This window comes from Mercenaria mercenaria, chromosome 7, assembly GCF_021730395.1.
Source record: "Mercenaria mercenaria strain notata chromosome 7, MADL_Memer_1, whole genome shotgun sequence".
Lineage (NCBI taxonomy): Eukaryota > Metazoa > Mollusca > Bivalvia > Venerida > Veneridae > Mercenaria > Mercenaria mercenaria.
Window position 1 is genome coordinate 86,377,910 of NC_069367.1, and position 27,533 is coordinate 86,405,442.

The 27,533-nt window shown below is 35.3% G+C and overlaps 2 protein-coding genes across 3 annotated transcripts; one reads left to right on the plus strand and one right to left on the minus strand.

Annotated features, from left to right (window-relative positions):
* Window positions 1–380: 380 nt before the first annotated feature.
* On the plus strand, window positions 381–5,865 carry LOC123549945 (putative nuclease HARBI1). The gene is made up of 4 exons (XM_045338387.2): window positions 381–875; window positions 1,431–1,657; window positions 5,330–5,437; window positions 5,701–5,865. Exons 1-4 carry the CDS (start codon window positions 381–383, stop codon window positions 5,858–5,860), a joined length of 990 nt encoding a protein of 329 aa, XP_045194322.2. The 3' UTR covers window positions 5,861–5,865.
* Window positions 5,866–5,901: 36 nt separating this feature from the next.
* Window positions 5,902–9,388, minus strand: LOC123549946 (uncharacterized). Of its 2 annotated transcripts, XM_053548849.1 has the most exons (4): window positions 8,975–9,388; window positions 8,100–8,241; window positions 7,714–7,791; window positions 5,902–6,875 (listed from the first exon to the last, which is right to left on the minus strand). In XM_053548849.1, exons 1-4 carry the CDS (start codon window positions 9,093–9,095, stop codon window positions 6,767–6,769), a joined length of 450 nt encoding a protein of 149 aa, XP_053404824.1. In that variant the 5' UTR covers window positions 9,096–9,388; the 3' UTR covers window positions 5,902–6,766. The 2 variants fall into 2 exon arrangements, with proteins under 2 accessions (XP_053404824.1, XP_053404825.1); XM_053548850.1 differs by lacking the exon at window positions 7,714–7,791.
* Window positions 9,389–27,533: the final 18,145 nt, after the last annotated feature.

Genomic DNA, 27,533 nt, shown 5'->3' on the forward strand with positions numbered 1-27,533 from the left:
CCAGTTTCACTAACTAGCAGTGAAATAGTCAAGCGTACTGTCTCCTTTTACAACTGTTGTGAATTTAAGAAAAATTTTACTGCAAGTACATTTAGGTAGCTTCGTAATACAACAAATTTGAAAGTGGTAGACAATATTTCAGAGAGGAATTTCTGTATGAACCAATATATTATGATGTGAATCACTGTAGAAATCCCAAGAGATTCAGTGCTTGCTCCTTTATTCAAATGCTGGATAGTTGTTAGTTTAACACTTTTTATGTAAATACTTGAATTTAAATTGTGAGCAGAATTTTGAAAATTCATATTCTCTAAACTATGTATAACTAATTTAACAATCAATTTGTTAACACATTGTTCAATTTCTTCAATGTTTCAGACATGGCAAGACGTCAGTTTCATGAAAGGCCAGACTTCATTAACACTTTAACCAATGCTGAACTTGTTGACAGATACAGACTAGATAGAGATGGGATTTTGTATTTGCATGAAAGTTTGAAAGATATCTTAGATCCAGCAACAAACAGGAACAATAGTGTATCCTCATTACATCAGATTCTGATAACACTTAGATACTATGCAACTGGAGGTATCCAACTAAATGATGCGGATATCCATGGAATCTCTCAGCCAACAGTGTCAAGATGTATTAGTAAAGTTACTGATGCCCTGTGTTCACCTGCATTCATAAGGAGACACATATCTTTTCCAGTTGACCAAGAAGAAGTTAGGAAAGTAAATGCTGGTTTTTTTGGAGTTGCAGGTTTTCCACATGTAATTGATGTTATAGATGGCACTCACATTCAGATTAAGGCACCAGTTGTAGAGGAAGCTTCTTATGTTAATCGTATGGGTTACCATTCGATAAACACACAGGTTGTATGTTTTAATGAAATTCAGTTCTTTCATTACATAAAATATAAAATACCAAAGGGTAAACTTTCAGGTAAAGGCATGGCTTACATTTTATAAATTGATTTATTTGGGTCATATCCCAAACACATTCTTGTAAATTTTTTAACCTTACTGCAGTCAGTGTTTAATACTTGAGTCGTAATTATTTTCTGCAAAAAGTGTTCTTCAGATAGTACTTTTAACTATGAAAATCATTGTTCAAATAATTAAAGGAAAGCTGGGTAATCCAAATAAAGACAACCGGTGCTTCAGAATTATGGAAATTAGAAAAACACTAAATGGAAATTCAAGATTCAAGGAATGAATAAGCATAGACATATTTTTTATAATATATCATAAGCACGTCCCCTGAGCGACCAATATTTTTTATATGACATTTTCTGTATCAAGCTTGACTTTTTTTACAGGTTTAATTTCTAGGCAAATAGGAATTATTTTGAAGAGATACAAAATGTGTTGTTTGCAGTCAAAGTAGTTATAATGTGATTTTTTGATAAATGTTCATTTGTCCTTCAGGTTGTTTTTGATGACACTGATAGGATAACAGATGTGGTGGCAAGATGGCCTGGTTCTACTCACGACAGTAGAATCCTACGTGAGAGTGCCTTAAGCACAATACTTGAGGGTGGCCATGTTCCAGGGCCGCATAATTACTTGTTAGGAGACAGTGGGTATCCGTGCAAGAAGTGGCTGCTTACCCCCTATTTGAATCCACCAGCAGGATCCCAAACAGAATATAACAAGTAAGATACTTTAAAGAATTTTATGTTCTAATTTGACTTAAGAAATAATATAATAGGAAAATATTGCTTTAACAACATGATAGGCCCTTTATGGACATGGAAATTGGTTCAGTTTTCGTTCAAGTCAAAGTTTAGTCAAAACTATATGAGATGTGTCTTTGAAACTTTTAACACTTGTATATTATCATGACTCCCATCTGTAGGCAAGACTGCATTAACCTTTTAACAATTTTGGCTGAATAATGGCACATTTTGGACTTGGAAATTATTACAGTTTTTTGGTATTTTGCCCAACATTTTTGTCATATGGCTTTGCATTTTGGAGACTTTCTTTACTGTCATAGTCTACTTAACAAAGGACAAGGAATTAAGGTGAGTTATGACCCTTTTTGACATAGAAGTTAGTAAATTTTTGCATACCAGTCAATATTTTATCTAATTTATAACTGTTTGATATATGGCTTTAAAACTTTGAACACATGTAAGCTTTACCCGTCTAATCATAACAAATTTTAGTTTCTTAACTATTGTGATTAAGTCAATTTGACCAACGTCTCTTATACTATAAACAAGGTCGACATTTATTACATGTGTGAATTATCATTTGAGCTCAGCTGTCACGTAGTGACCCTAGGTGAGCTTTTGTGACTGCTTGATATCCGTCATGTATTGTGTGTCAACAATTTGTAAAAAAAATCTTCTTCTGAACCACTTGGCAGATTTACAACAAACTTCACAGGAATGATCCTTGGGTGACTTACTTTCAAAATTGCATGAAGAATTTAAATTCCATTCAGACCTCTGGTTTCCATGGCAACTGAAAATCTTGTTGTCAGAAACTTTGTCAGAATTCAAAAATACTGTGTAGAAATGATGTCTAGGCGATCCTCTATCAAAATTGTGTAAGCCATTCGGTTTCGATAAGAAACATGTCCGCTAGGGGACAGGGATTATTTTTCCTACTGAGAGTGTTCAAATTATCCTCCAAGGGTTAAATATGGCCCGTCCCTGGGTCAAATTTATGGTTTATGTAGACTTACATAGGGAAAAACTGAAAATTTTCTTGTCCACAGCTACAAGGCTAAAGGCTTTGATATTTGGTTTATGACATCATCTAGTGGTCCTCTACCAAGATTGTTCAAAATAATCTCCAGGGATGAAGAGAGGCCCTGCCTCTGGTGGTCCAAAAAAAACAAAGAAAAATATCAAACAGGGAATGCCACGCACCAAAAACGCAGCCTCCCCAAAACGAAACCCCCCAGCACGCAGACGCGCGCACCACACACACATACACACACACACGCACACACACCCAAAGCCAACACATAAGGACAAAACGAACAACACACACGCACACAAAGCCAACACATAAGACGAAACGAACAAACAAAGGAACACAGTGGGGCACCGCCTTGGAACGGTCAGTGGCAAAAACACCACTGGGGAGCTTAAACCGGTTTATGGTGCACCTAACCTCACTCTTACCCCCACCATGTTCCAAAGACATGGGACAGTGTAAATAAAAGTAATCCCCTCCAGGTGAATCTCTTACACACGTAATGGAAACAAAAAGGCATGGCATGTAAAACACAAAAATGCTCGTGTATAAATATATAAAAAACAAACCTTAAGAACCAAAAACGTATGTACTCAATGCCTTTTCAGAAGACAGAGCAACAAGAGAAACACCCTTAAGGGCCCGACGAAACAGGCCAGAAGACAAATATCAAAACAGTTCAGTCCTGGTAGGATTTAAAAACTGCTCATCATAGAGTCCTCCCCCTCTTCCGTCAGACGCAATCAAAGAGGGAAGCGTAGTATCCAACTGTAAACGGGTTGAACACTAAACATGCGGTATGTCTCAAATAGTTGGGTCGTAGCCTCTTTTAATAAAACGTTTGATAATCTTTCCAAATACATTTGGAAAATTACCGTGACCCAAGATCTTACGAAGTTTGTAAACCACATCCCAATAAAAAACGGGTTTAGAAATACCTTCTCGCAGAAGTGTCTTTAAATTGCTATTGAATTTTAAAACTAAATCAGAATTACGATAATAAAATTTAGCAAAATATTTACGCAATTTGTAATAACGGTAGCCTTGCTGAAGAAGTTTACCTGTAATATATTGATTACGTTCATTGAAATGCTTGACATGACTACACGCTCTGGCAAACCGAATTAATTGAGAAATATATACCCCATAAGATGTAGCCTGAGGTACATCCCCATTCAAATGGGGAAAATTTACAATACTAAAATTAAAATCATCCCTCTTGTCATAAATTTTGGTATGTATAAAATTGTCATAAATAGAGAGATGTAAATCTAAAAATGAAGCATCAGTATCCGAATTGTTAGTTTTAATTAACTGAAGCTCCCTAGGATAAATAGTACCCACCAATTGACCAAAAATCGGATTATCCATATTAAGAATATCATCTAGATAGCGTGATGTATTATTAAATGCCGTTATAATATCTGCCTGCGTATCTGGAGAGAGGTTCAACATAAAGTCTCTTTCATAACAATATAAAAACAAATCTGCGACAAGGGGTGCACAATTTGTTCCCATGGGAATACCAACAACTTGTCTAAAAACTGCATTCCCAAACCTGATGTAAATGTTGTTCAATAAAAAGGAAAGGGCTTTACAAACTTCGTCACAGGTCCACATTGTATAATGTTTAATAATATTGTTAGTAAAAAAAGCTTTATCAAAATTGCAAGCAATAAATGTAGCATTCTCTCTGGCAAAAGTCTTTTGAATTAGGGCAGTTAATTTGTCATTTATTAAGTTATGTGGTAAAGTGGTATACAAAGTAGAAAAATCGTATGTACTGACTATAGATACCTTGTAATTATTAATTTTCAACTTATCCAGGATTTCACCAGAATTTTTAATCGACCAAAATAAGTGTTTACCAGAGTTTTCGTATACTTAACATAGACTTGTATAACAAAAACAGAATTAAAAGTCTTTAGGCCTTTGATATTTGGTATGCAGTATTACCTTATGCTCCTCTACCATGATTATTCAGATTATTACCCTAGGGTGAAAAAATGCTCCACCCCAGGGTCCCAAGGCTTTACATAGACTTATATGGGATTTTTTTAAAAAGTCTTCTTGTCTAAAAGTTCAAGACCTAGGACTTTAATACTTGGTATTTTGCATTGCCTAGTGGTTCTCTAATAAAGAATGTTCAAATTATGCCCTTAGTTTGAAAAGAGGCCGTATCCTGGGGTTCACTTGTTATATATGAGTTATATAGGAAAAAGTACTTTAAAATTTTCGGATCATATTTCTAAAACTGTTCTATTACAATTATCTGATGATCCCAATTAAACCCCAAGTAATTTTGGGTCACTTTACTTTGTCCATGACCTACAGTCTTACTTTCTTGTTGTTTGTTTTTAAGATGCAGCCATGAAAATTTAATGACAAACACAGTTTTTCAAACCGACCTTAACAATTAGACTCATTAACCATGAATCTGACATACTCTCTTAATATTTTAGCATCAGTTTCACATTTGAAACATAAAGCTCATTACTCAGGTAATTGATCAAGGGTCATCATGGCCCACTTGTCTTGTTATGCAATGGCTTTATTTTGCTCATGTGACATCAAACATGGGATGAATATATGTATGTATTGTATTTATTTATCAGGGCCCACAAGAGAACAAGAGCCAAAGTTGAGAGGGCCATTGGCCAGTTCAAAAGAAGATGGGGCATCTTGCATGGTGAGGTTCGTCTAACTCCTGAGAAGGCGTGCAGGTATTTCAAGTTCATTAGTGAACTTGTTGCATTTTCTTCAACAGTTATTTCTAAACTTTTTAGATCCAATTCTATTTTGCAGGAAACTTAGCTCTCCTGTTGTAACAAACAAAACACACTTAAATTTTCAGTACACTAATTTAACTTAATCAGTATGATATAAATTACATATTTGTGGCATGCTTGTTTTCTTCAGGTATGTGGGAGTTGGACAAATACTGCAACTTAGCAATGAGATTGTTAAAGATAAATTATATTTTCAGGGTCATAATGGCATGTGCAGTTTTACATAACATATGCAGGGACAGAAACATTCCATTTGAAAATGGGGTTCCAAATCTGAACAATGCTCCTAACAATGTTTACCAGGGTGCTCAAAATGGTCTCCAGTACCGCAACATTATAGCAGCTACATACTTCTAAGTGAAAGTGCCATTTTACTGTGCCTCTGATCACAAGGACACTCAGAAAAAGTTATAGTGCCTCCGAACACATTGACACTCGGATTAATGAGCAAAGTGTGAATTTTAAACCTTGAGGATATATGTGCCTCCGAACACAGTGACACTCGGATTAATGAGCAAAGTGTGAATTTTAAACCTTGAGGATATATGTGCCTCCGAACACATTGACACTCGGATTAATGAGCAAAGTGTGAATTTCAAACCTTGAGAATATATGTGCCTCCGAACACATTGGCACTCGGATTAATGAGCAAAGTGTGAATTTCAAACCTTGAGAATATATGTGCCTCTGGACACACTGACACTCAGATTAATGAGCAAAATGTGAATTTTAAACCTTGAGGATATATGTGCCTCCAAACACAGTGACACTCGGATTAATGAGCAAAGTGTGAATTTCAAACCTTGAGAATATATGTGCCTCTGAACACAGAGACATCGGATTAATTAGCAAAGTGTGAATTTCAAACTAATGTAAATTGTCAACTTTGAGAATATATGTGCCTCCAAACACATTGACACTTGGGTGAATTTCCAACTTTTAGAGTATCCATACCTCGGACCACAGTGACACTCTGATTAATGAGCAAAGTGTGAATTTCCAACTTGGAAAATATAAGTACCTCTGAACCCAGTGACACTCAGATTATTGATAAAATGTAAATTTTCAACTTTGATAATAAACGAGCCTCAGGATAAATTGACACCCGGATGAATGAAGAAAAGGTGAATTTCCAACTTTGAGAATATAAGTGCCTCTGAACACAAGTGGCCCCCGGATTAATAAGCAAAGTGTGAAATCAAACCTTGAGAAAAATGTTTAATATTTATGATAAGAACACATTTATTCCATTTGTTTTACATCTTAAGTTTTTTTTTCCAGATACTGTATTTCTAGGATGAGTTTTCTTTTCTTCAAGTTTTCAACACTTTCCTTTTCCAGTACTGTATGGCAATTGCAGGTGCTACTGTTGCTGAAATAAATAAAACATTCATGTAAAGGATGTGCATGTTTACTTTTATACAGCCTTACTTTATTTGCAAGTATGCAGGTTAATTAAAGCAGCATTGTTTAGTCGTATGAGTAAATATCATTGGAGTGCATTATTGTATTATTGTACTGTTAATATTTAGTTTTACTTAAATGGCTCTTGATAATGTAAATATATTTATCACATGTTTGACGTCGCGGGAGTGTAATAAAGCCATTGGATAAAAATGATAATACACTAGTGTATTAAAGCTTTGATGCCGACGTCATTTGTACTATAGGCGAAGTCGGTCAAATTGTCTTGTTTATATAGTTAAAGAAAGTCATCTTTTTTATTTTTCGACAAGAAAGGCTAGCATGTGATAAAAAGAATATTACATTTGTGACTTTCCATATTGAATTTATCAAACTCGTTGAATGAAATGCTTGGCAGAGCCTTGCATTTTATTATTTTATTCAACTTTTTTGATAAATTCAATATGAAAAGACACCCATGTAATATCCTCTGTAGCAAGTATGTCCATCAAATCTTACATGTATATATGTTTAAATATTCATTGAAATAATGATCTAAGGACAAACTTGTATTCAGTTTGTAAGTTGTATTTTATTTAATTTATGTTCCTTGTTTATACATGTACATAGACAAAGGTTATAAAAATGGCCTCTAGTCATCCTCCTCTTTGTCTGTGCTTAGGTCTTCAACATTTCCTTAAAACATAGCTAAATTGATCACCTCATAAAGACTTAGTGCAGAATTCTGAGTAAGCAATATCAGGTCAAGGTCAATGCAACATGATAAAGACTTACAAGTAATTTACCTTGTCATAGTTTTGTTTCCAAGTGGAAGTTGTTCTGATGCCTCATACAGAGCATCGACATTTATGTTATTTTCATCACTGAAAATAATTAATTTTTATACATATATAGGCACATAATACAACTGAAGTAGTTTATACATTACAAGGAAATTTTTCAAATCTATGGTTGCAATGGTACATTATTTACATTTTTTAAATATTGCTACATGTTTCATGTTTTATGTCAAAACTTAAATTTAAAACAATGTACATGTACTTACTATCTAGCAGCAAATAAGCTAAATGAGGAACACTGCTGCATGGTGCTCAGCAGTGAACTTTCCAGTAATACAAAAATTTATCCCAATTTATGAAATAGTTATGTGACTGTCGTAGATTTTATTTACCTTTCTACCAGTTTATCGAGCAGATAAAAAGATGAATCAAGGCTGGTGTTGCTCGCACCCTTCACTGCAACTGTGTCCTTTCCAATTACATTCATTACTGCTTCCGTGAGGTAGTCCAACTTTTTCTCACAGACACCTCCACCTAATTAAGATAAAATGTAAAAATACTGTAATATCACCTTTCAGTACAAATGATATTACCTTACTGATAATTTCTAAACATCATTTTTCAGTTTGATTAAAGGTTTCAAGTGGCAACATTCCCTGATTTTGTGCTTTTGGCATGATTAAGGTTAAGGTTAAGGTCACACTTAGAGGTGAAGGTTTAATATGGTCTGTTTCTTGTCTGGTCCATTTCTTTGCCTCTTAATGAAAGGATTTGGGCAGGCTTTAGGGGCTTTTGTAAGCTTTCGTTTTAGCTCACCTGAGCCTAAAGACTCATGGTAAGCTTTTGTGACCACTCGATGTTCGTTGTCCATTGTATGTTGTCCGCCATGTGTCCATTAACATTTTCAACCACTGGCCATAATTACACCAAACTTCACAGGAAAATTCCTTTAGAGATCCCCTTCCAAATTTGTTCAAAATTTACAGCTACAACATTCATACAAACATGTTGCAAATCTGTGTTAATACTGAAGAATATCTTTCTGCACTTATGCTCATTTGCAGCTTGATGTGGATCTTTGATATGTGTTGTTCAACCTTTGTACATGAACTTGAAAATGGACAATTTCTTACTTAGGCAGCTATCAGTAATGTTATTTTGTGTAAATGACAAGAAATATCATGTGCCAGCACTGCTTTTTACTCTCAAAGCTGTTTGTACTTGGAAGAGATATGATTAGTCTCTGTTTTATTTCCTTTTAACATACCAGTAAGGGCCCTGTCCTTGACAAAGTCCGAGTAAATGTTGCGATGCTTCGCAGTCATGTTAAACCACTTCTTTTCTAACTTGTCAGATGTTCGACTGCAATTTGCCGATGCATTAAACATGCCTTCTACTTCTTTCCAAAGTTTTTTTTTCGTTTGGCAATTGGCAATTTATGTATGAATTATGCTGAATATGATAAAACAGTATTTATTTATAAGATGAAACTTTATATGCTGGGTTACTTATATCATGTTGTATGACTATTTCAAGAACAGTTTAGCTGTTCTACTCTTCCTGGTCATTTGAAACGTTTTTTTTTTCTTTTCTAGGTCAATTACCAACCTCACTTGGTCTAGATCCATAATTAAAAATCCTGGTTAAAGTTTTATATGCAAGTTACAAACTAATGCATCATTGGGAGTGGGGGGGGGGGGTGGGGTTGGGGGAGGGAATTCATCGTAAAAATGATTTCAATTGGGATGCGCCCCCGTCAAATTATTACACCCAACTTTTAACTGCCCATCGTGCATAAATTGTATTAAAGCAGTCTTTTGCTATAAGTCATTTCTTAACTGTAACTTCACATTAACATTGTTTAGCATGCAAACAAAATATGTGCAGGGTCTGGCCTATTATACCTAAGTTCAAGGTCACCAAGGTGTTATACTTGGGTTAATATTAAGGTTAAATTTTTTTCGGCAAGCTTTGTTTGTCTGTCATTTCTTTCTTATTATTGCTTAAATTTTAGAGTAGCTTCACATTTACATTGTTCAGCATGCAAACAAAGTAAGTGCAAGGGCTAGACCCATAATAGGTCAAGTCCACCATGATTTATACTGAGGTTATTTTTAAGGTTAAAGTTTTTCATCAACCTTTGTTTTTTTTGTCATGTCTTGGTTAGTATTCCTCACATCTTATTGTAACTTCAAATAAACATTGTCCACTATGACATCTTTCAGTAAAATATTGAAAAGACTGGTTACTTGCAGAGAAGGGACTGTTCACAAAAATCTTTGACAGTGCATTTTGAAGTATAAATTAGCATTAATCTAATAATTACATTTTGATTTAAATTTAGTATGTCTTCTTAAAATTAAGATAATAACATAGAAATGTTTTAACATTTTCTGGAACGCTGGGTATTTTTCATAATTATCTAGCAATATTGCTTTGATACATTTTAGTTATATAGTGTGTAATGATTAGCAAAAATAGACTTTACTGCAGTTTTATTTGTACAGATAAAGAATTTTGGCTATGTACCAAAAGTAATAAATAGAATGGAATTTCTTGCATACCAGAAGAGGAATTCTGGTATCTTTACCCGTGCTGGAAAAATCCATCTTACATTCCGGGGTATAAGATGACTCTTGTGCTTTAAATGACGTATTACAAACTACATATGAGCCGTGCCATGAGAAAACCAACATTTGCGGCCAGCATAGATCCAGAACAGCCTGCGCATCCGTGAAGTCTGGTCAGGATCCATGCTGTTCGCTTTTAAAGACTATTGTTATTGGAGAAACCATTAGCGTCCAGCATGGATCCTGACCAGACTGTGCAGGCTGGTCTGGATCCATGCTGGTCGCAAACCCACTATGTTGGTTTTCTCATGGCACGGCTCAATTATTATGTAGATTTATGTAGTTATTTATATATCATTTCAGAAAACAGAAAAAAAAATCCAATACCATAACAGTTCCTCTTTGTTCCTGATAGTGTATTTCTCAATTCAAAATAGGTTATTTTATCAAAAATATATAACATTAAGCTGCAACTGATAAAACAAAACCGGAGCTAAACATTGTTATTTGTATTTGAAACGTCATGATATTTTTCCTGTTTACAGACATTGCTTTCCAGCGCTTTGTTTAAATACGCTGCTATAAGAAATAGTTTAAAAAGAAAGCAGTTCGTTTGATTTTATTAGCTCACCTGAGCACAAAGTGCTCAAGGTGAGCTTTTGTGATTGCCCTATGTCCGATGTCCGCCGTCGTCCATCGTCGTCAAAAATTTCACTGTAAACATTCTAGAGGTCACAATATAGGCGCAATCATAATGAAACTTGGTCAGAATGTTACCCTTAGTAAAATCTAGGACCAGTTTGATATCGGATTATCTGGTTTCAAAAACTAGGTCACCAGGCCAAATCAAAGGAAAAGCTTGTGAACACTCTATAGGTTACAATTTTGACCCAATCTTAATGAAACTTGGTCAGAATGTTACCCTTAATAAAATCTTTAATTGGGGTCAAAAACTAGGTCACTAAGTCATTCAAAGGAAAAGCTTCTTGACAGAGGCCAAATTTATGATCATAGCTTGATGAAACTTGATCAGAATGTTACTCTTGATTATCTTTAAGTCAATAGGTCAGGTGAGGGATACAGGGCCTTTACGGCCCTCTTGTTTTTATTATTTTTTCTTAATATTGGTATGCAAGAAAAAGATTCTGTCGCTGGTTATAGGTGCCAATTGGGAATATCCGGCTCTTAGGTAACTGTTTGGGGAGTGACTCATCTGGAGCTTTGTTACCGCCTAAACCGTTACCCTCCAGGCCAGAAATTCTCATCAGTACTTACAACTAGTGAAAGAATCTTATAGACACCTTTTGTTGTATATTTTACTATAGCACTATGTTAAGAATGGCTATAGCATGCAATGCTGTATTTTATTTCAATGTTATTTGCTTAGAAGAGGCTACATAAATAAACAGTTATCAATTGTAATCACGTGATCAGTACAGGTATTATGTACTCACTGGTTTTCTTACTCAACATTGGTACAATCATGTACTCACTCGGTTACTCAACATCTGTACACTCTTATACTCACACAATCACTTACTCAACATATGCACACTTGGTACTAAATATTTGTACACTCGTATACTCACTTGTTCACTTATTCAACATCCGTACACTCGTGTTCTCCCTTTGTCACTCAACATTCATACATGTATGTATTCATGTACCCACTCAGTCACTTACTCAACATCCGTACTGGCAGGTACTCACTCGGTCAGATACTTATCATTCATGCACCAGTAAATTATTCAACATTTTGTGCATTCATGTACTTGCTCAACATCCATATATGTATTCATGTAGTCACTTGGTCACTACCAACTTTTTGTACCCCCGACAACAAAGTTGTAAGGGGGTATAATGGTTTCAAATTGTCTGTCTATCCGTAGACACAATCTTGTGCACACCACCTCTCCTCATCCCCTTGACACAATTTAATGAAACTTCACAAAAGTAATCAGCAACAACAGAAGTTGTGCATAGGTCATGTTAGGTTCTTCCAGAAACAAAATTGCAGTTGGCGCACAATCTTTCCTCATCCTCTTGACACAATTTAATAAAACTTCAAACAAGTGATCAGTAACAATATAAGTTGTGCAAGGGGCATGTTAGATTCTTTCGGAAATAAGATTTGCAGAGTTACAGAACTTTGTTTTTTTTACTATACTATATACATAGACACAATCTTGTGCGCACCATCTCTCCTCATCCCTTTAACACAGTTTAATGAAAATTCACACAAGTGATTAGTAACAACAGTAGTTGTGCATGGGGCATGTTAGGTTCTTTCAACAACAAAAGTACAGAGTTAGGGGACTTTGTTCCTTGTTAACATACTGTGTACATACAGTCTGCATATGAACCCTTGCACACAATTTAATGAAACTTCACACAAGTGATCAGTACCAACCATAGTTTTGCATGTTACGTTCTTTTAGATAAATATTCTGCATAGTTATGTAGTTATGGGACTTTGTTTTTTGTTACTATACTGTAGACATACAGTCCACAGTCTTGTGTGTGTCAAATTGCAATGTACTGTGTCAGTGCATGAGGGTGGGGGGGGGGGGGGAACCATTCATCACCTTTAGTGATAGCTCTAGTTAGTTCACCTGAGCACTAAGTGGTCAAGGTGTGCTTTTGTGATCACCCTGTGTCCGTTGCCTATCTGTACGTTTAAATCCAATGCAAATTTGTTACTGTATTTAATAACATATACAACAATCTTTATGATCTTTAGGTCAAGTGAGATTGTGGGTAATGTGGGGTCAAAACGTAGGTAAATAGGTCAGATTAAAGGAAAAACTAGTTAACACTACAGAGGCCATATTTATGTCCATATCTTAATGAAACTTGGTCAGAATGTTAATCTTAAGGATCTTGAGGTCAATAGGTCAGGTGAGCAATACAGGGTCTTCAGTGCCTTCTTGTTATGTACTTTCATACCAGTGATATTTTTATTCACAAATGATATCGAATATCGTACACATGTACTTATATTCTAATTCTTAATATGAGTTTGGAAGTTAAATGGTGTGTTTTAGATCGGAATATGTTTATTGTGTCTTGTAGTTCTAGTAAGAATGGTAATTGTACCCCCCGACAACAAAGTTGTAAGGGGGGGGGGGGGGGAGTATACTGCTTTCAGGTTGTCTGTCCGTAGACGCAATCTTGTGCGCACCATCTCTCTTTATCCCCTTGACAGAATTTTAATGATACTTCACACAAGTAATCAGTACCAACAGTAGTTGTGCATGGGGCATGTTAGGTTCTTTTAGAAAAAAAAATTGCTGATTTATGGGGCTTTGTTTTGTTTTTTTGTTACTATACTATATACATAGACACAATCTTGTGCGCATAATCTCTCCTCATCCCCTTGACACAATTTAATGAAACTTCACACAAGTGATCAGTAACAACAATAGTTATGCATGGGGCATGTTAGGTTCTTTCAGAAAAAAAAAATTGCAGAGTTATGGGATTTTGTTTTTTTTGTTACTATACTATATACATAGACACAATCTTGTGCGCACCATCTCTCCTCATCCCCTTGACACACTTTAACGAAACTTCACACAAGTGATCAGTAACAGGAGTAGTTGTGCATGGGGTATGTTAGGTTCTTTCAGCGACAAAAAATTGCAGAGTTATGGGACTTTGTTTCTTGTTGACATACCATGTACATATAGTCTGCATATTATGCAATCTTGTGCGTGCCTAATCTACCAAACCCTTGCACACAATTTAATGAAACTTCACACAAGTGATCAGTACCAACCCTAGTTGTGCATGGTGCATGTTACATTCTTTTAGATAAATATTCTGCATAGTTATGGGACTTTGTTTTTTGTTACTATACTGTATACATACAGTCTATAAACATACGGTCCACATAATTATGCAATATTGTGTGTGTCAAATTGCAATGTACTGTGTCAGTGCATGCGGGGGGAACATTCATCACCTTTAGTGATAGCTCTAGTTTACAATTGTTTTATGTTGTATGTTAATTCCAATGTTTGTAAATGAATGAGACGTAAATGAAATAAAATAAAATACATACTATAAAATATGTATGTCATGCTTGCAGTGTGTAAATTGCTTGTATATTAACTGCTAAAATGTCATATTTTCTCACCTGTGCATAACACCTGAACCCACTGTACACCATGTAGATGACACAAAGGGTTATTGATCCTTGACATGTTAAGACTATAATAAGATGGCAAGCTGAATTTATCATACCTCTCAATAGTTTAGATATAATAGTGAGCAGAAATGTTTTTTAACATAATGAACTTATTGGGAATATTCTTCAGATGAAGTAAATTAGCACAGGCCCTGCGTAATTATGACTCAGAGTGCAGACAAGCTTTGTAACAGGTAGACATGCACACAGACAGGAGTAAATCAAAAGGTCTACTTTATAAATCAGCCTTTAAAGCTATATAGCATCATTATAACCGTAAAAAAAGATATCTATTTTTTACTGAGAGCTTCTTTAATAAGAATTGTGTACATACTACAGTGCCAGTTCCTAGTTTACAAAGTCGCAATTGTCCCATAGAAATTTCTGAATGTCACATAAAATTTTTAAATATCACATAATTTTTTGTGTATGACGGGCCATTGTCCCATGGGCAAAAATTCTTTCCCAGTCACTGCAGTCGTCTGTGATTTATAAATCATCACTCATTTTTGTTATTCAAAGTTATTCGTAACAATCTGACAATCAGATAATTTCAATTAGTAATTACAGTTGCAATTTTTATTCAAATTTATCACATGTTTGACGCCGCAGGAGTGTAATCAAGCCATTAAATAAAAGTGATAATACACTAGTGTAAATACCAATACAGCTTTGACGTCAACGTCGTTTATAGTGTAGGAGACGTTGGTCAAATTGACTTACTTATATAGTAAAAGAAAGAAGATTTTTTTTATGTTTCGACAGGAAAGGCTAACATGCAATAAAAAGAATATTACATTTGTGACATTTCACATTGGAATAAAATTGATAAAATGCTAGGCAGAGCCTCGCATTTCATTAAACTCGTTTAATAAATTCAATATGAAGACACTCATGAATATCCACTGTATTCACTTACTGCTAAATTTATTTTAAACACATATAAACCGATAACACATGAAATGCAGGAAAACTTGTTATAACTGTGGTTTGGGTGCACTAAAGAAATTTTAAACTTGGTATGTTCACTTTCGACAAGTCTAACCAAGTCACGAGACAATATTTGGTACAACTAGAAACGCAACACTTTGTCTACAGTCACTATAAGTGTTTTGATTTCAACAAGTCTAACCATGTAATGAGACAATAAATAATATCTCACAGGTAAGAGGTCTGAAGAAAGATCTGACTTATCATGAGAATATTTGATATATCTAGAAACGAAACTCTGTCTACAGTCAGTATTTTTTTAACCTGATAATTGACGAAAAAACTGCACTTATTTCTATTTTTTGGGATAGGGGCAGGAAGATTTCTACATGATTTTACAATACTGTTACTGCATAAACTTCAAATATACATATTATATGTAGATCTGCAAAGTATATGTCTTCTCAAACCTTAAATATTATGCCTGCAAGTTATTACATTCATTCCTCAAATTCTAAAAACTCATTGGTTCATGCTACTGCAAGGGTTTCAAGGAAAGTATGAAAACATTGAAGGAGGAAACGTTGCCTTTCTAGATATACTGCGCATATATGATGAGAGACCCTCAACTAGTTCTAGTGGCCCATGCATTACCAGGGTTGTAAAGCAGCAGGGGCACAGTAGCCCTTGGTCCCTAGAATATTGGAGGAAAGGACCATCTACAAAATGTATCATGTTTAACATTATCTAATTATTTTTAACAGTACTGTATTGGTCCCTAAATAAAAAACTAGCATCCTTATTTACTCTGCATTCTTAAACTTTTCTTAATAATGTGAATGTCAAAGAACTCCTTGTTAAATCATGTACCACTGGTAAATTTATGCTTTGCCAGCTGATGGTTCATCAAATTTGCATACGTGCTACATTTTTGGCCCATTATCTCCGTAAGGAGAATACAATCATGACGGCTGAAATTGCCTTCACTTTCCTTTTTCTCCATTGTGGAAGTAACAATATCGTCTGCAATGAGTTTCCGGTTTTAATTCCAAGCTATTTTTATCATTCCTGGATTTTCCAAATCCTATTTTTGCTCATGGGTGGGGTATTTTACAGTGGTGCATCCCGTGTGAATGAAACGACCGAAAAAATGAAACATCGTTTCAATCCAAACGGTGAATGCATGCTGCTGTCTTATTTCTCCTTCAGTATGTGTATTATCCTCTAATGATCCAAAGATTCCAACAGTTGACGAGGTAGGATTGACATGCACCGCATGAGACTGGTACAACGGATTAAATAACATCGCATCAGCTCATACTGTGAACGCAATCCTTTTCAATCCTTCTGTGCTGTCGTCGCAAACCTTCTTTTCTGTAAATCAACACAATAAAATCCGCCTTTTCACACCACAAACACTTTAATATCGCAATTTATCAGAGACATGTAGTACTTCTCCATACATCGCCGCCATTTTTATGTCACGCGAATCAAGTGCGTAATAGACAGGAAATGCGTCATAGTAGAGCACGAGTTACTAAATATAGATATAGAAATGAAACTAAGAAAAAATATATTCTTAAATTTTTTTTCGCTAAGATTTTTCTGAGTCGCTTTATGAATAAGAACTTAAAAATTTCTCTTAACTAAGTCTAAAAAATTAAGATAAGAAATATCTTAGAGGTTATTCTAAGATTCTTTATGAATACGGGCCCATGCGTATTTAAAAAATGAAAACGACATGTATGTACGGTAGTTTTCCCATCAAAATATAGTATGGAGTGCACCAGCAATAAAAACATTTTTAGAGCTCAGAAATTTAGTTAACTGACTGTATGCTATTCAAGTTGCGAAACACAAGATTCTGAGCTATTTTCATCATAACATTCAATGAATTGATGAAATTTGCGCAGCAACATCAAAAAAAAAAAAATGACAGCATCCATGTTTTCAGTGGCAACCCCTGTGAGTTTTGTCAGTAAACAAATAAGACGGCTTATCTACAGACGCTTAGTTAGGAGTCAGTATAACTACCTGAATGATCAGAGTAATGGCCAGGTACCACTGCTTAGTACAATCAACATGTACGCTAGTTAAAGCTGTCTACATGAATGCATCAGTACTATGGCATCGTGTTGTTTTTGTTTTGTTTTTTTTCAATTCACATCACAGTGTAGTTTTTCTCTACATTGGGCAAGTTGTTTTTATACGCCCGAAGGGACGTATTATGTTATGACGCTGGTGTCCGTCTGTCCGTCTGTCCGTCCGTCTGTTCGTTAGCAATTTCGTGTCCGCTCTGTAACTCTTGAACCCCTTGAAGGATTTCAAGGAAACTTTACACAAATGTTCACCACACCGAGACGATGTGCAGACCGCATGTTTTGGATGTCTCACTTCAAGGTCAAGGTCACACTTAGGAGTCAAAGGTCATATCAGTTTGTTTCGTGTCCGCTCTGTAACTCTTGAACCCCTTGAAGGATTTCAAAGAAACTTGACAAAAATGTTCACCACACCAAGACGACGTGCAGAGCGCATGTTCCGGATGACTTGCTTCAACGTCAAGGTCACACTTAGGGGTCAAAAGTCATATCAGTTTGTTTCGTGTCCGCTCTGTAACTCTTGAACTGCTGGAAGGATTTCAAAGAAACTTGGCAGAAATGTTCACCACATTGTAACGATGTGCAGAGCGCATGTTCCGGATGACTCGCTTCAAGGTCAAGGTCACACTTAAGGGTCAAAGGTCATATATGACTTTGTTTTGTGTATATTGTTCTGCATTGCAGTGGTCTTGTTTTTATTTGGCAGATCTCTTTTTTATACTTACAATATTTTTTTTTAATTACTTCCCTTTTATGTTACTATAAATAGCTTATTTTGAAACTTTTTTATTATTGGCCATAGGGAAAAACCGAGACCACTTTTCTGTGGTACAACATGGATGGTACTTCCAATTTTAATGTGTATTTTTACATACCTATACCTGATAAGGATTTTTTTGTAGACTTTGATTTTTTTTTGTGGACTTAGATTTGTTTTTTGAAGTTTTCCTTTTGTTGTTCCAGTCCTTTGGGGCTACAACAGTCAAGTTCTTAAAATTTTGCTCCAATCCTATGATGTAAGCCTTCGGGTGTATATTGCCCCGCATGGCGGCTCTCTTGTTTTCTAAAGCTTTCACGTAGCTTTTTTCAAAAATTCAAACACAATTGTCTTCGGAGAGCTGCACAGGCTGTCTATCTTCTTGAGCCAGAAACTTGTGGGTAAATGAGGTATATTTTATAGTAAGCGAAGATTGAGGGAGAAATCTTTTTGCTTACATCTTGACATTTTTTTATCTTCTATATATTAAGGCTGGTCAGCTCTGTCAGTATAACCCATTCTATTGTTGATTTCTGGCCATTTTTGGTCGGTTTTCATCAAAAGGCAACCTAGAACTGATTTCAACTTGCCCCCCCCCCCCCCCTGGATTCCAACTTGCCCAGGATTTTCTACTTTTACAAAGATGTTCAATCACTAGTTTGAAATACAGTTTCAGGAAAAACATTAAATCACTGAAATTTAGTCTATGTTCTATTGGATATTGTTCTGTTGTACACAAATTTGAAAAGCACAATGTAATAAAATCTTAACCCTATGAGCAGATGAGTGCTTAATAAGCAGTAGTTAGCATTAATTTCTTGTCATCAGCATTGTCAGTGAAGAACCTGATCAGTCGGTACGGGGTTAGGGTTAGGGTTAGAGTTAGGTTAGGTAATTTTTTTTTACCGTCGCCTTTACCTTTACCTTTATATCAGTAGTTAGCATTTGTCGTCAATGTAAACTAGTGGTGTAACGATACATAAAACTATCGATGCATTGCAATTGCCGTAGTCCCGATAGTAGGAATCGATAGTGAAAGCTACGATCCAATAACAAGTTCATTCAACTATCGATGGTTTCGATGTTTAAAAGAAAAATATAAAAAAGATAAAACCTTGTTGCGGTCTATTTATTTCCAACGCGAGTACGACTGTTTACTTCCAGTTTGATACATGATGTAATGGACTCGTACTAAAATCCGACAATGCGGTACCGATACGAACTCATGGCGCGTTGGCTTCCCTTGTTAATCATTCGCTACGTACAGGGGGATCACTGCGTGTAGGGCTGAGTACCGCCTTGAAAAAAATACCACGGTATACCACGGTTCTTCCTTATTACTGTGGTATATAACACGGTATACCACCATTTTTTTCGTAAGACTAACAGCTAAGGTAGTGGTCATAAAAATATTTAAAAACTCTCAAAAATACTTAATTTATTATAAGAAACAACGAAGACTATATATAGTTACTGATATATAGTTACTGATTATTCAGGGGTTATACTGACCACAAACCAAGCGTTTGTGGGCTTACCGTCATATTATAATACAATTATTCCCGTGACCAGAGATGGCTGGTTCCCAAATTATACGCTTTTGATTTATATTGACCTGAAAAAAAGCTCCACTCAAATATTCACAAATATTGCCTTCAACTACAATTTGCTGGTAAATTCCACAACAGTTTTCAGGTTTTAGCCCTACAAAGATAAAAAGAAAACGGTTGCCCCTCTTCTTCTTTGCCGCTGGCAGATAATCTTTCATAATGGTAACATGTTCAGTCTGTTTGGATATTCGGCGATTTCATTGACACGAATGTAAAAGCAAGTGCAACAATAATGTGAAATACTGGTGTGAATACAGTATAGTGGTTTTTAGGTTGAAACCGCGAAGCGGTTGAGACCTATAACTACCGTATTTCAGAGCTTGCAAAAATATCATACTGACAGTTTTCACTGAAAGGCAAATTAATCCGCCATAAGGTTTTTGCACGTTTTTCAGGCTAATCGACCTGTAGATATTTTTATTGATATAAACTGTTCTCTGAACATTGTTCTACATTCCGTTGATATTTTCATACATATGTTAATACAATAAGGTTAAAGAATACGTCATTTCGCATGAAAATATGGTTTTAGGTCTGCACGTTTTTTTTTATATTACGCGTTTTGTCAATATGTACTATATAAGTTCCGGATTTGTTTTACAATTGTTGTTGAATTGAAAAAATTACTCGAAAGTTGACATTTTTATAAAGGCCATAAGGCCGAAACGTTAATAAAACAGAGTGAAAACTACAGTCTTTAAAATAGATCGTTAAGCAAAATAGAATCAAAGCAGTACATAACAAGTGGTTAGTTATGTAGAATATCACATGGGGGGCTTTTTTCATGATGTGAAGTTTCCCGATGTTGGCCTACATATGTGTCTCCGATTAATGAAACTGTTTAATTTCATTTAAGCAAAATAGAATCAAAGCATCGCAAGGGGGCATTTGGGTCTTCTCTCGATGTAACCCTACATTCCATTCATGTGTTCCGCCAGCGCTTTGCTTATAGTGACTTGCAGCTATATAAGTTCAATATATATCTTCTGAAAAAAAAACCAAAAAAAAACAAAAAACAAGAGGGTCATGATGACCCTAGATTGCTCACCTGAGTAATATGAGCTACATGTTTCAAATGTCAGACTTATTGTTAGGGTGCACAGACCTTGACTTAACCTCTATTTTTCTCATTAAATCGTCTGCTCAAATTCTAGATCGATATCGGGGATATATTTTACTACTTTATTACATGTAAAACCTAGCTCTTTGTGTAGAAAAAGATCGGAGGAGATGCACATGACTACTTATGGGAGTGAAGCCATGGTCAAGTGACTGATACAAGTGATGGAAACGCTAATATTTTATAGGTAGACATCAGGAAATACATACTTTAACTTTCATTTTACCAGCTTCGACTAAAGTTTTAAAGCATATAACGTAGCTTAAAACATCAGCAGACATTCTTCTTTACAATCAAGCATCGTTAAAGCTGATATTTGACATGAAAATAGCCTTTACTAGTCGGGAAAATTGCAGTATATATTAATATGAACTACATTCGAGTAGACCACGGTGGCATATCCGGCGAATAACTACCTTCATGCCTTTAATACCAGCTCCTGTGAAAGTGAAGGCGACATACACACTTCTTACCAGAACAACATGTTTTTCTTCAGATTATAATTTGTTAACAGCCTACCGAAAGGTTTCAACCTCTCTGTGCTTTCAGCGCTTTGATTTACTTCGGGGCTAACAAAAATTAAGTAGATCTGTACTGTTTCCGAATTGTCATTGATAATTTAAGTGTCCTTCTTCTTTACACACTTTGGATCTATTACTTCAAGGAGTGACGCAATCTTCTTTGATCTCTTTAAATGATAACTTCACACAAAAAAATCAGTTATACTATTTAATGTCCGAAACCAAGAATTATAATGGTATACGTACAAGTATAAATATGCTAGGAAAGTGGGTCCTATGAAAGATCAAATAAGAAGTATATTATGATTTGAATTACGATATGATCTTTATTTAAAGACACTTGAGTTTGAAAATGTGTGAAACACAAAATAATATGATCTAGAAACTAGGCTTTCTGTTATTCGTTGTTTGATCATAAAAGTACAAAAATGAGTGTAAACCGAAAACAGTTTGTTTGATATTTGGCGATTTCCTTGACATCATACACGAATTTCAAACTAACTGAAACAATCGTGTGAAATACTGATGTATATTCAGTAAACTGGTTTATTAATTCGAGGCTAGCACAAATTGATCTCGTTGTTTTAATGAAGTATTGTTCATAAATAATTATCCATAAGTAAGCGTCTATTTCGCTTTTCACACTTTTGATTTTTAACTTTTATTAGTCACCCAATCTTTATATGTGAAGATGAGAACTTCACACAACGAATCAGTGTAATCAGGAATATACACTACTCTTGGTCTGATACATGAACATATACTATATGTTATATGTTATAACAGTACCTAAACTACGATCTTACAGACTGTTTAAAACTGAATTTAAACAAGAACAATATGTAGATTTAAATTTAAAACGTAATGAACGATCTCTTCTTGCATAGTTAAGGTGTGGCATTTTACCAATTCGAGTCGAGACTGGGCGATATATAGGATAACTCATTGAGCAAAGACTCTGTAAAATGTGTAATACGGGCGCAAACACTCTGTAAAATGTGTAATACGGGCCTAATTGAAGACGAAATCCATTTTGTTATCAACTGTACCTTTTACAACAATTTAAAGTTGCAACATTTTAGTGGCATTGTTTTAGGGGATATTTACATAAGTATGAGCGACTCTGAGAAACTTGTATATCTTGTGAACAATTACCCAAGATTAGCTAAGATCCTAGGGGATGCATATTTAAAGCGTAAAAATTGTCAGTTTCACTGAAAATTCGTGTTCTAATTTTGTGTATTAAATGTGAAACATTTCTTTTATGTGTATGACGAAAGATGTTCTCGTTACACTTTGAATTGCTTTTATTTATTATTATAACATGATAAGACTGCGTCAAACTGTAGTTGCTACAAATGTATTGATAACTCTGTTCACACTGTGTACATCTTTATATATGTTAAAATATGAGGTGATTTATAGGCCCACAGGGCCGGGTGCAAATAAGTTGTTATTTGAAAGTTGTATTATTTATTTGCAAATTGCACATGTCACGTTGATAAATAAACATTTACTTATACTATTTAAAATCCGGACTCAAAATTATGAAAATATACAAGTATAAATATGCTAGAGAAGTGGGTAGACATACTACTTTTAGTAGTAAGACAATCGTCAGGAGAACTTCAAACAATATATCAGTCTGATATGTACCTATACTATTTAATGTCTGGACCAAAGAATTACAAAGGTATATAAGTATAGATATATTAGGGCTGTGGGTTCTGTAAAATATCGAATAAGAAGTATTATATTTGAATTACGATCTTGCTTCATTTCAAAGACACCTAGACACTCTCAGAGCGATTCCTGGTAGTACAAGTACCAGAGGCAGCTTCATCGCTCGGTGAGGAAATATCCGGCGTAATTCATCTTCTTTAACCAGTCTTAAGTCCTTCACCAGCAATGCTTAGACCCAACGAATGCGTAAACCTACGTCTTCTTCTTGAACCTCATCTTTACCAAACTAAACGTTTTTAAGGAGTGTACAGACCGGACACGCGTTGCATTGCGTATAAGAGTAGACGGGTGCACGGACCGGACACGCGCTATTTTGCGTTGTTGAAGAGTTGGGCACTGACCCGGTCGCGCGTTGCCTGCATATATTTGGGCAAAGTAGCAGTTGTTTGTACCTAAATGTCTTAGAAAAAACTGTGATAAAATTTGGGCAATGTTCTTTCCTGTCGGGCCCTTTTTAGGTTTTAAGGGGAAAAATTGTGATAGGGTATTAGGGGGAATTTTTACTGGCGGGAAAGTAATGGCAGAGGTTAGAAGGAAATGTCGGTATGTAGTTTTTGTCAACTTTATATGAAAGGGGTAGAGTAAGTAAAGTTCCTTTGGGAAAAATGCCTTTGATTGATACCCCGTTTAAGAGAGTTGCTGTCACATCTTTGGGTCCGATCAAACCCTTTAGGACTGATTAGGAAAAAAAAGGTACTTTTTGGAGGGGGTAGATTATGCATGATTTTCCAGAAGCCATAGCATCCCTAGAATTAAAAAATGAGAGAGTAGCAGAGGCATTGGGTAGATATGTATAGTAGATTAGGGGCCGAGGAAATCCCTTCCCGATTGTGGTCGCAGTTTACGTCAGCCTTTGGAAAAGGTTAGTAGGTTATTGTCATTAAGGTATTTTAAACTACAACACCGTATCCCCCTTTGTGAAAAAGGGTTTTAGTAGAGAATTTTTAACGGTAGTTTAAAGCAGAGGGTTTGAAGCGTATGTGTAGTAAAGAGCCCTAGAGTTTGGGGAAAAGGGTTTTTAAATTTGCTTTTTTGTTTGCTTACCGTGAAGTTCCCCAAAAGTTTGGGTTTTTTCCCCCTTTGGGGGTTACTTTATGGTAAAAACCAACCCGGGGGGGCCCGAAAACTGTGCTAAGGATTTATGGGTGGTAAGAGGGAAAAAATTTTGGGTTTAAAAAACCACTTACCAGTAGGGTTCGGATTTGCAAAAAAGTGGGGGGTTCCCATGTAAAACAGTCAGAAACAGTTAGCAAAAAGTAGTGCTAGATACAAGAAATTTCCCCCAGGAAGGTAGAGATAGGGGTTTAAGGCAGGGGAGTAAGGTAATTTTATTGTTACCTACGAAACTTTAAAAGTTGTTGTTTCATTGGAAAAGGGGCCTTAGTAGGAGTTAGAGGTAGTAAATAGGGTAGATTAAGGGTAGTTTTAGGGCGGAAAGTTGAAAACTTTTCACGCAAACATGCTGAAACAGTACTGTGAAAAGGGAAGGGGTGTAGTAAGTCTTTAAAGTAAGGGTATTTTAAATAAAGGGTTTGGGGCAGTAAATTTTAGAGGAGGATCAGAGGATTATGACGATTTAGATCCGAATAAAGTAAATAATTTAAAATTTCGAGTACAGTAGAAAAGGATTGTTTTGTGTCTATAAAGCAGGGTACAGAAACGTACAAAGATGTAGAGGTAAATCCAAAGTTACCAGTAGCATGTAAGCAGGAAGTAGTAGACTTGTTAGAAAATTTCTCAGATGTACTGACAGATATTCCTGGAAATACTAACTTAGTTGAACATGATATTCAGTTGTCAACTACAGATCCGATAAGAGTAAAGGGTTATCCTATTCCTTTTCATTCACAGCCAGTAGTAAAAGAGGAAGTAGATAAAATGTTGGAGTTGGGAGTAATCGAACCATCAGATGCTCCATTTTCCGTTTATATAAGATGTTAGATTTATACTGAAATTTGTATCGTGATAATTGTAAAGCACTGTTTCAAAAACTTATGTCAAACATTTTGTTAATTATGGAACGCCATTACTGCATTGTATTGTTATGTATAAATCTATATGGCAAGTTAGTACCATGTATGTAATTATTATTGTAATTTGTAATTGTGTGCAGTCTATAGCACATCAAATTTAAATGTCCGTTGTAGTGTATGGCATTAGATATTATATGGATGCCAACTATGATATAACGTTTGATTTATATTGAATTTTGTTTATTTATAGTTGTAAATAATAGCTGCAGTTTATCATGTCCGTATCTATAATGTTTCATCATAAAAGTTTCATATCTTTTTCATACTTTAACTTTAGTCTTTTAAGAAAGTAATTTTTGTAATAATGGAAGTAATTAGTGACGTATTTTAATCACGTGACGTCTGAACTTAGTAGCACATATATTTTGTATAAGTAGCACATATTATTTATGGGAGCCTACGGAGGTATGGTGTACCCAAAGGAGCAGTTTTATGCCCTGACTTATTTGTTTTGCTATGGTGCTTACCATTTGTTATATATTTTAGCTTCTTCCGCAGACGATTTTTCCTGGTGATGTCATAACCCGGAAGTACAATGCCCGGGGTTTCACTTGTCTTACTCGCCTGGATGTGATATTCCCAGCGCAGAGCTTTCGTCCCATGGTTGTGCCGTAAAACCGCAAAGACGATGATTTGTGTTATCCTCTGAAGTCAGCTCAGGGATGCAATCACCTACCACCATAGGGAGCCAATACGGAATCAACGTATTCACGGTTTAAAGGGACTGGATTTAGAGATATGTTTTGTTTGTGCTACTTAAAGTTCACAATTACATTAAAGACCTGTGTCACGTCAGATTAGAATGGAACTATAAGAACTTTTGTATCTAGAGATACTGAACTTTCTTTTTTTTCTTTCTTATAATCAGTTTTTTTTTTCATATCATCTATTCATTGTAAATAATCATCTTATGTAAATAAATTTGTAAATATTGTAAAGGGTGTTGATTTGTTTTGATGGTTACTGTCGCCGGTACGGCCTTTCCTGTCGCAGCTACGGACTTGTCCCGTATATGCAAGGTATACGTAATATACGGATCCCGTACATGTGGCATATACGGAATTTATTTGCATCTGATATACGGGGATATACGGAACTGTATTTTGTTGATATACGGGCCAGGGTTTTTCCCGTATATGCAAGATATACGTAGGATACAGCTCCCGTATTTGTATCACATACAGACTGAATTTGCTTTTCGTATACGGGAAATACACGGAACAGTATTGTTAAAATATACGTTGGCCAGATTTTTCCCGTATATGCACTATCCCTTATTTTTATTTTATTAGAACTAATCTGGTATATGGGGCACACACTGAAAGATGACATAGAATGAAGTTTTAAACAAACCTTTAGCAGAATACGGTATGTTAGGAAAAATCAACACAAAGACAGGGTATGAGAAAAACATTATCATCAATTGAAACAAGTCAGATTAAATTAACATTATATATAACATAAATTCTTTTTAAAAAAACAGTTGTTTTTTTTTTCTCGTACGAGTATGCGTTATTTTTATTTTTTGTCCAAATGAAATAAGCAGAAAATGTAATTCTTGCATACCAGACGGGGATTTCCGGTATTTTTACCGGTGCTGGAAAAATCCATCTTACACCCCGGGGTGTTAAGATGACTTTCGGGGCTTTAAATGACGTATTACGAACTACTATATGGAGATGATTCATGTAGTTATATTTTCTTTCAAAAACGAAATAAAAATCCAATACCTTGACAGTTCCTCTTGGTTTCTGATAATATATTTCTCGATTCAAAGGACGTTATTTTATCAAAAATTCATAACGCTACGCTGCAACTGATAAAACAAAATCGGAACTAAACATTGTTATTTGTCTATGAAACGTCATGACATCTTTCCTGTTTACGGACGTTGCTTTCCGGCGCTTTGTTTAATTACGCTGCTATAAGAAATAGTTCTATACAGAAGCCATTCGATTGATTTTATTATTATTATTATTTCTTGATGTCGGTATGCAAGAAAAAGATTCTGTCACTGGTTATAGGTGCAGTGGGAATATCCGGCTCTCGGCTAAAACAGTTACCTCAAAAGCCGGAAATTCCCATCTGCCCCTACAACCAGTGAAAGAATTTTTATAGCAATCAATAACATTATGCATTTTTAGATGTTCGTTTCTAATTGAAAAACTAACAATTCGCACATTTAAATATGTGCCGCACCGTTAACGCAACAGATCAGTATAGTAACACTTCTTTATTACTGTTTATAATTTTT

Bases quoted from the DNA above. Each gene is read 5' to 3' on its own strand.
- LOC123549946 (XM_053548849.1), bottom strand. From the start codon at position 9,095: ATGTTTAATGCATCGGCAAATTGCAGTCGAACATCTGACAAGTTAGAA. The intron at 7,792-8,099 runs GTAAATAAAATC...AATTATTTTCAG, and splicing joins CTCGATAAACTGGTAGAAAG to TGATGAAAATAACATAAATG. The intron at 6,876-7,713 runs GTAAATTACTTG...TATTTATTTCAG, and splicing joins GGAAACAAAACTATGACAAG to CAACAGTAGCACCTGCAATT.
- LOC123549945 (XM_045338387.2), top strand. From the start codon at position 381: ATGGCAAGACGTCAGTTTCATGAAAGGCCAGACTTCATTAACACTTTA. The intron at 876-1,430 runs GTTGTATGTTTT...TTTGTCCTTCAG, and splicing joins ACCATTCGATAAACACACAG to GTTGTTTTTGATGACACTGA. The intron at 5,438-5,700 runs GTATTTCAAGTT...TTATATTTTCAG, and splicing joins ACTCCTGAGAAGGCGTGCAG to GGTCATAATGGCATGTGCAG.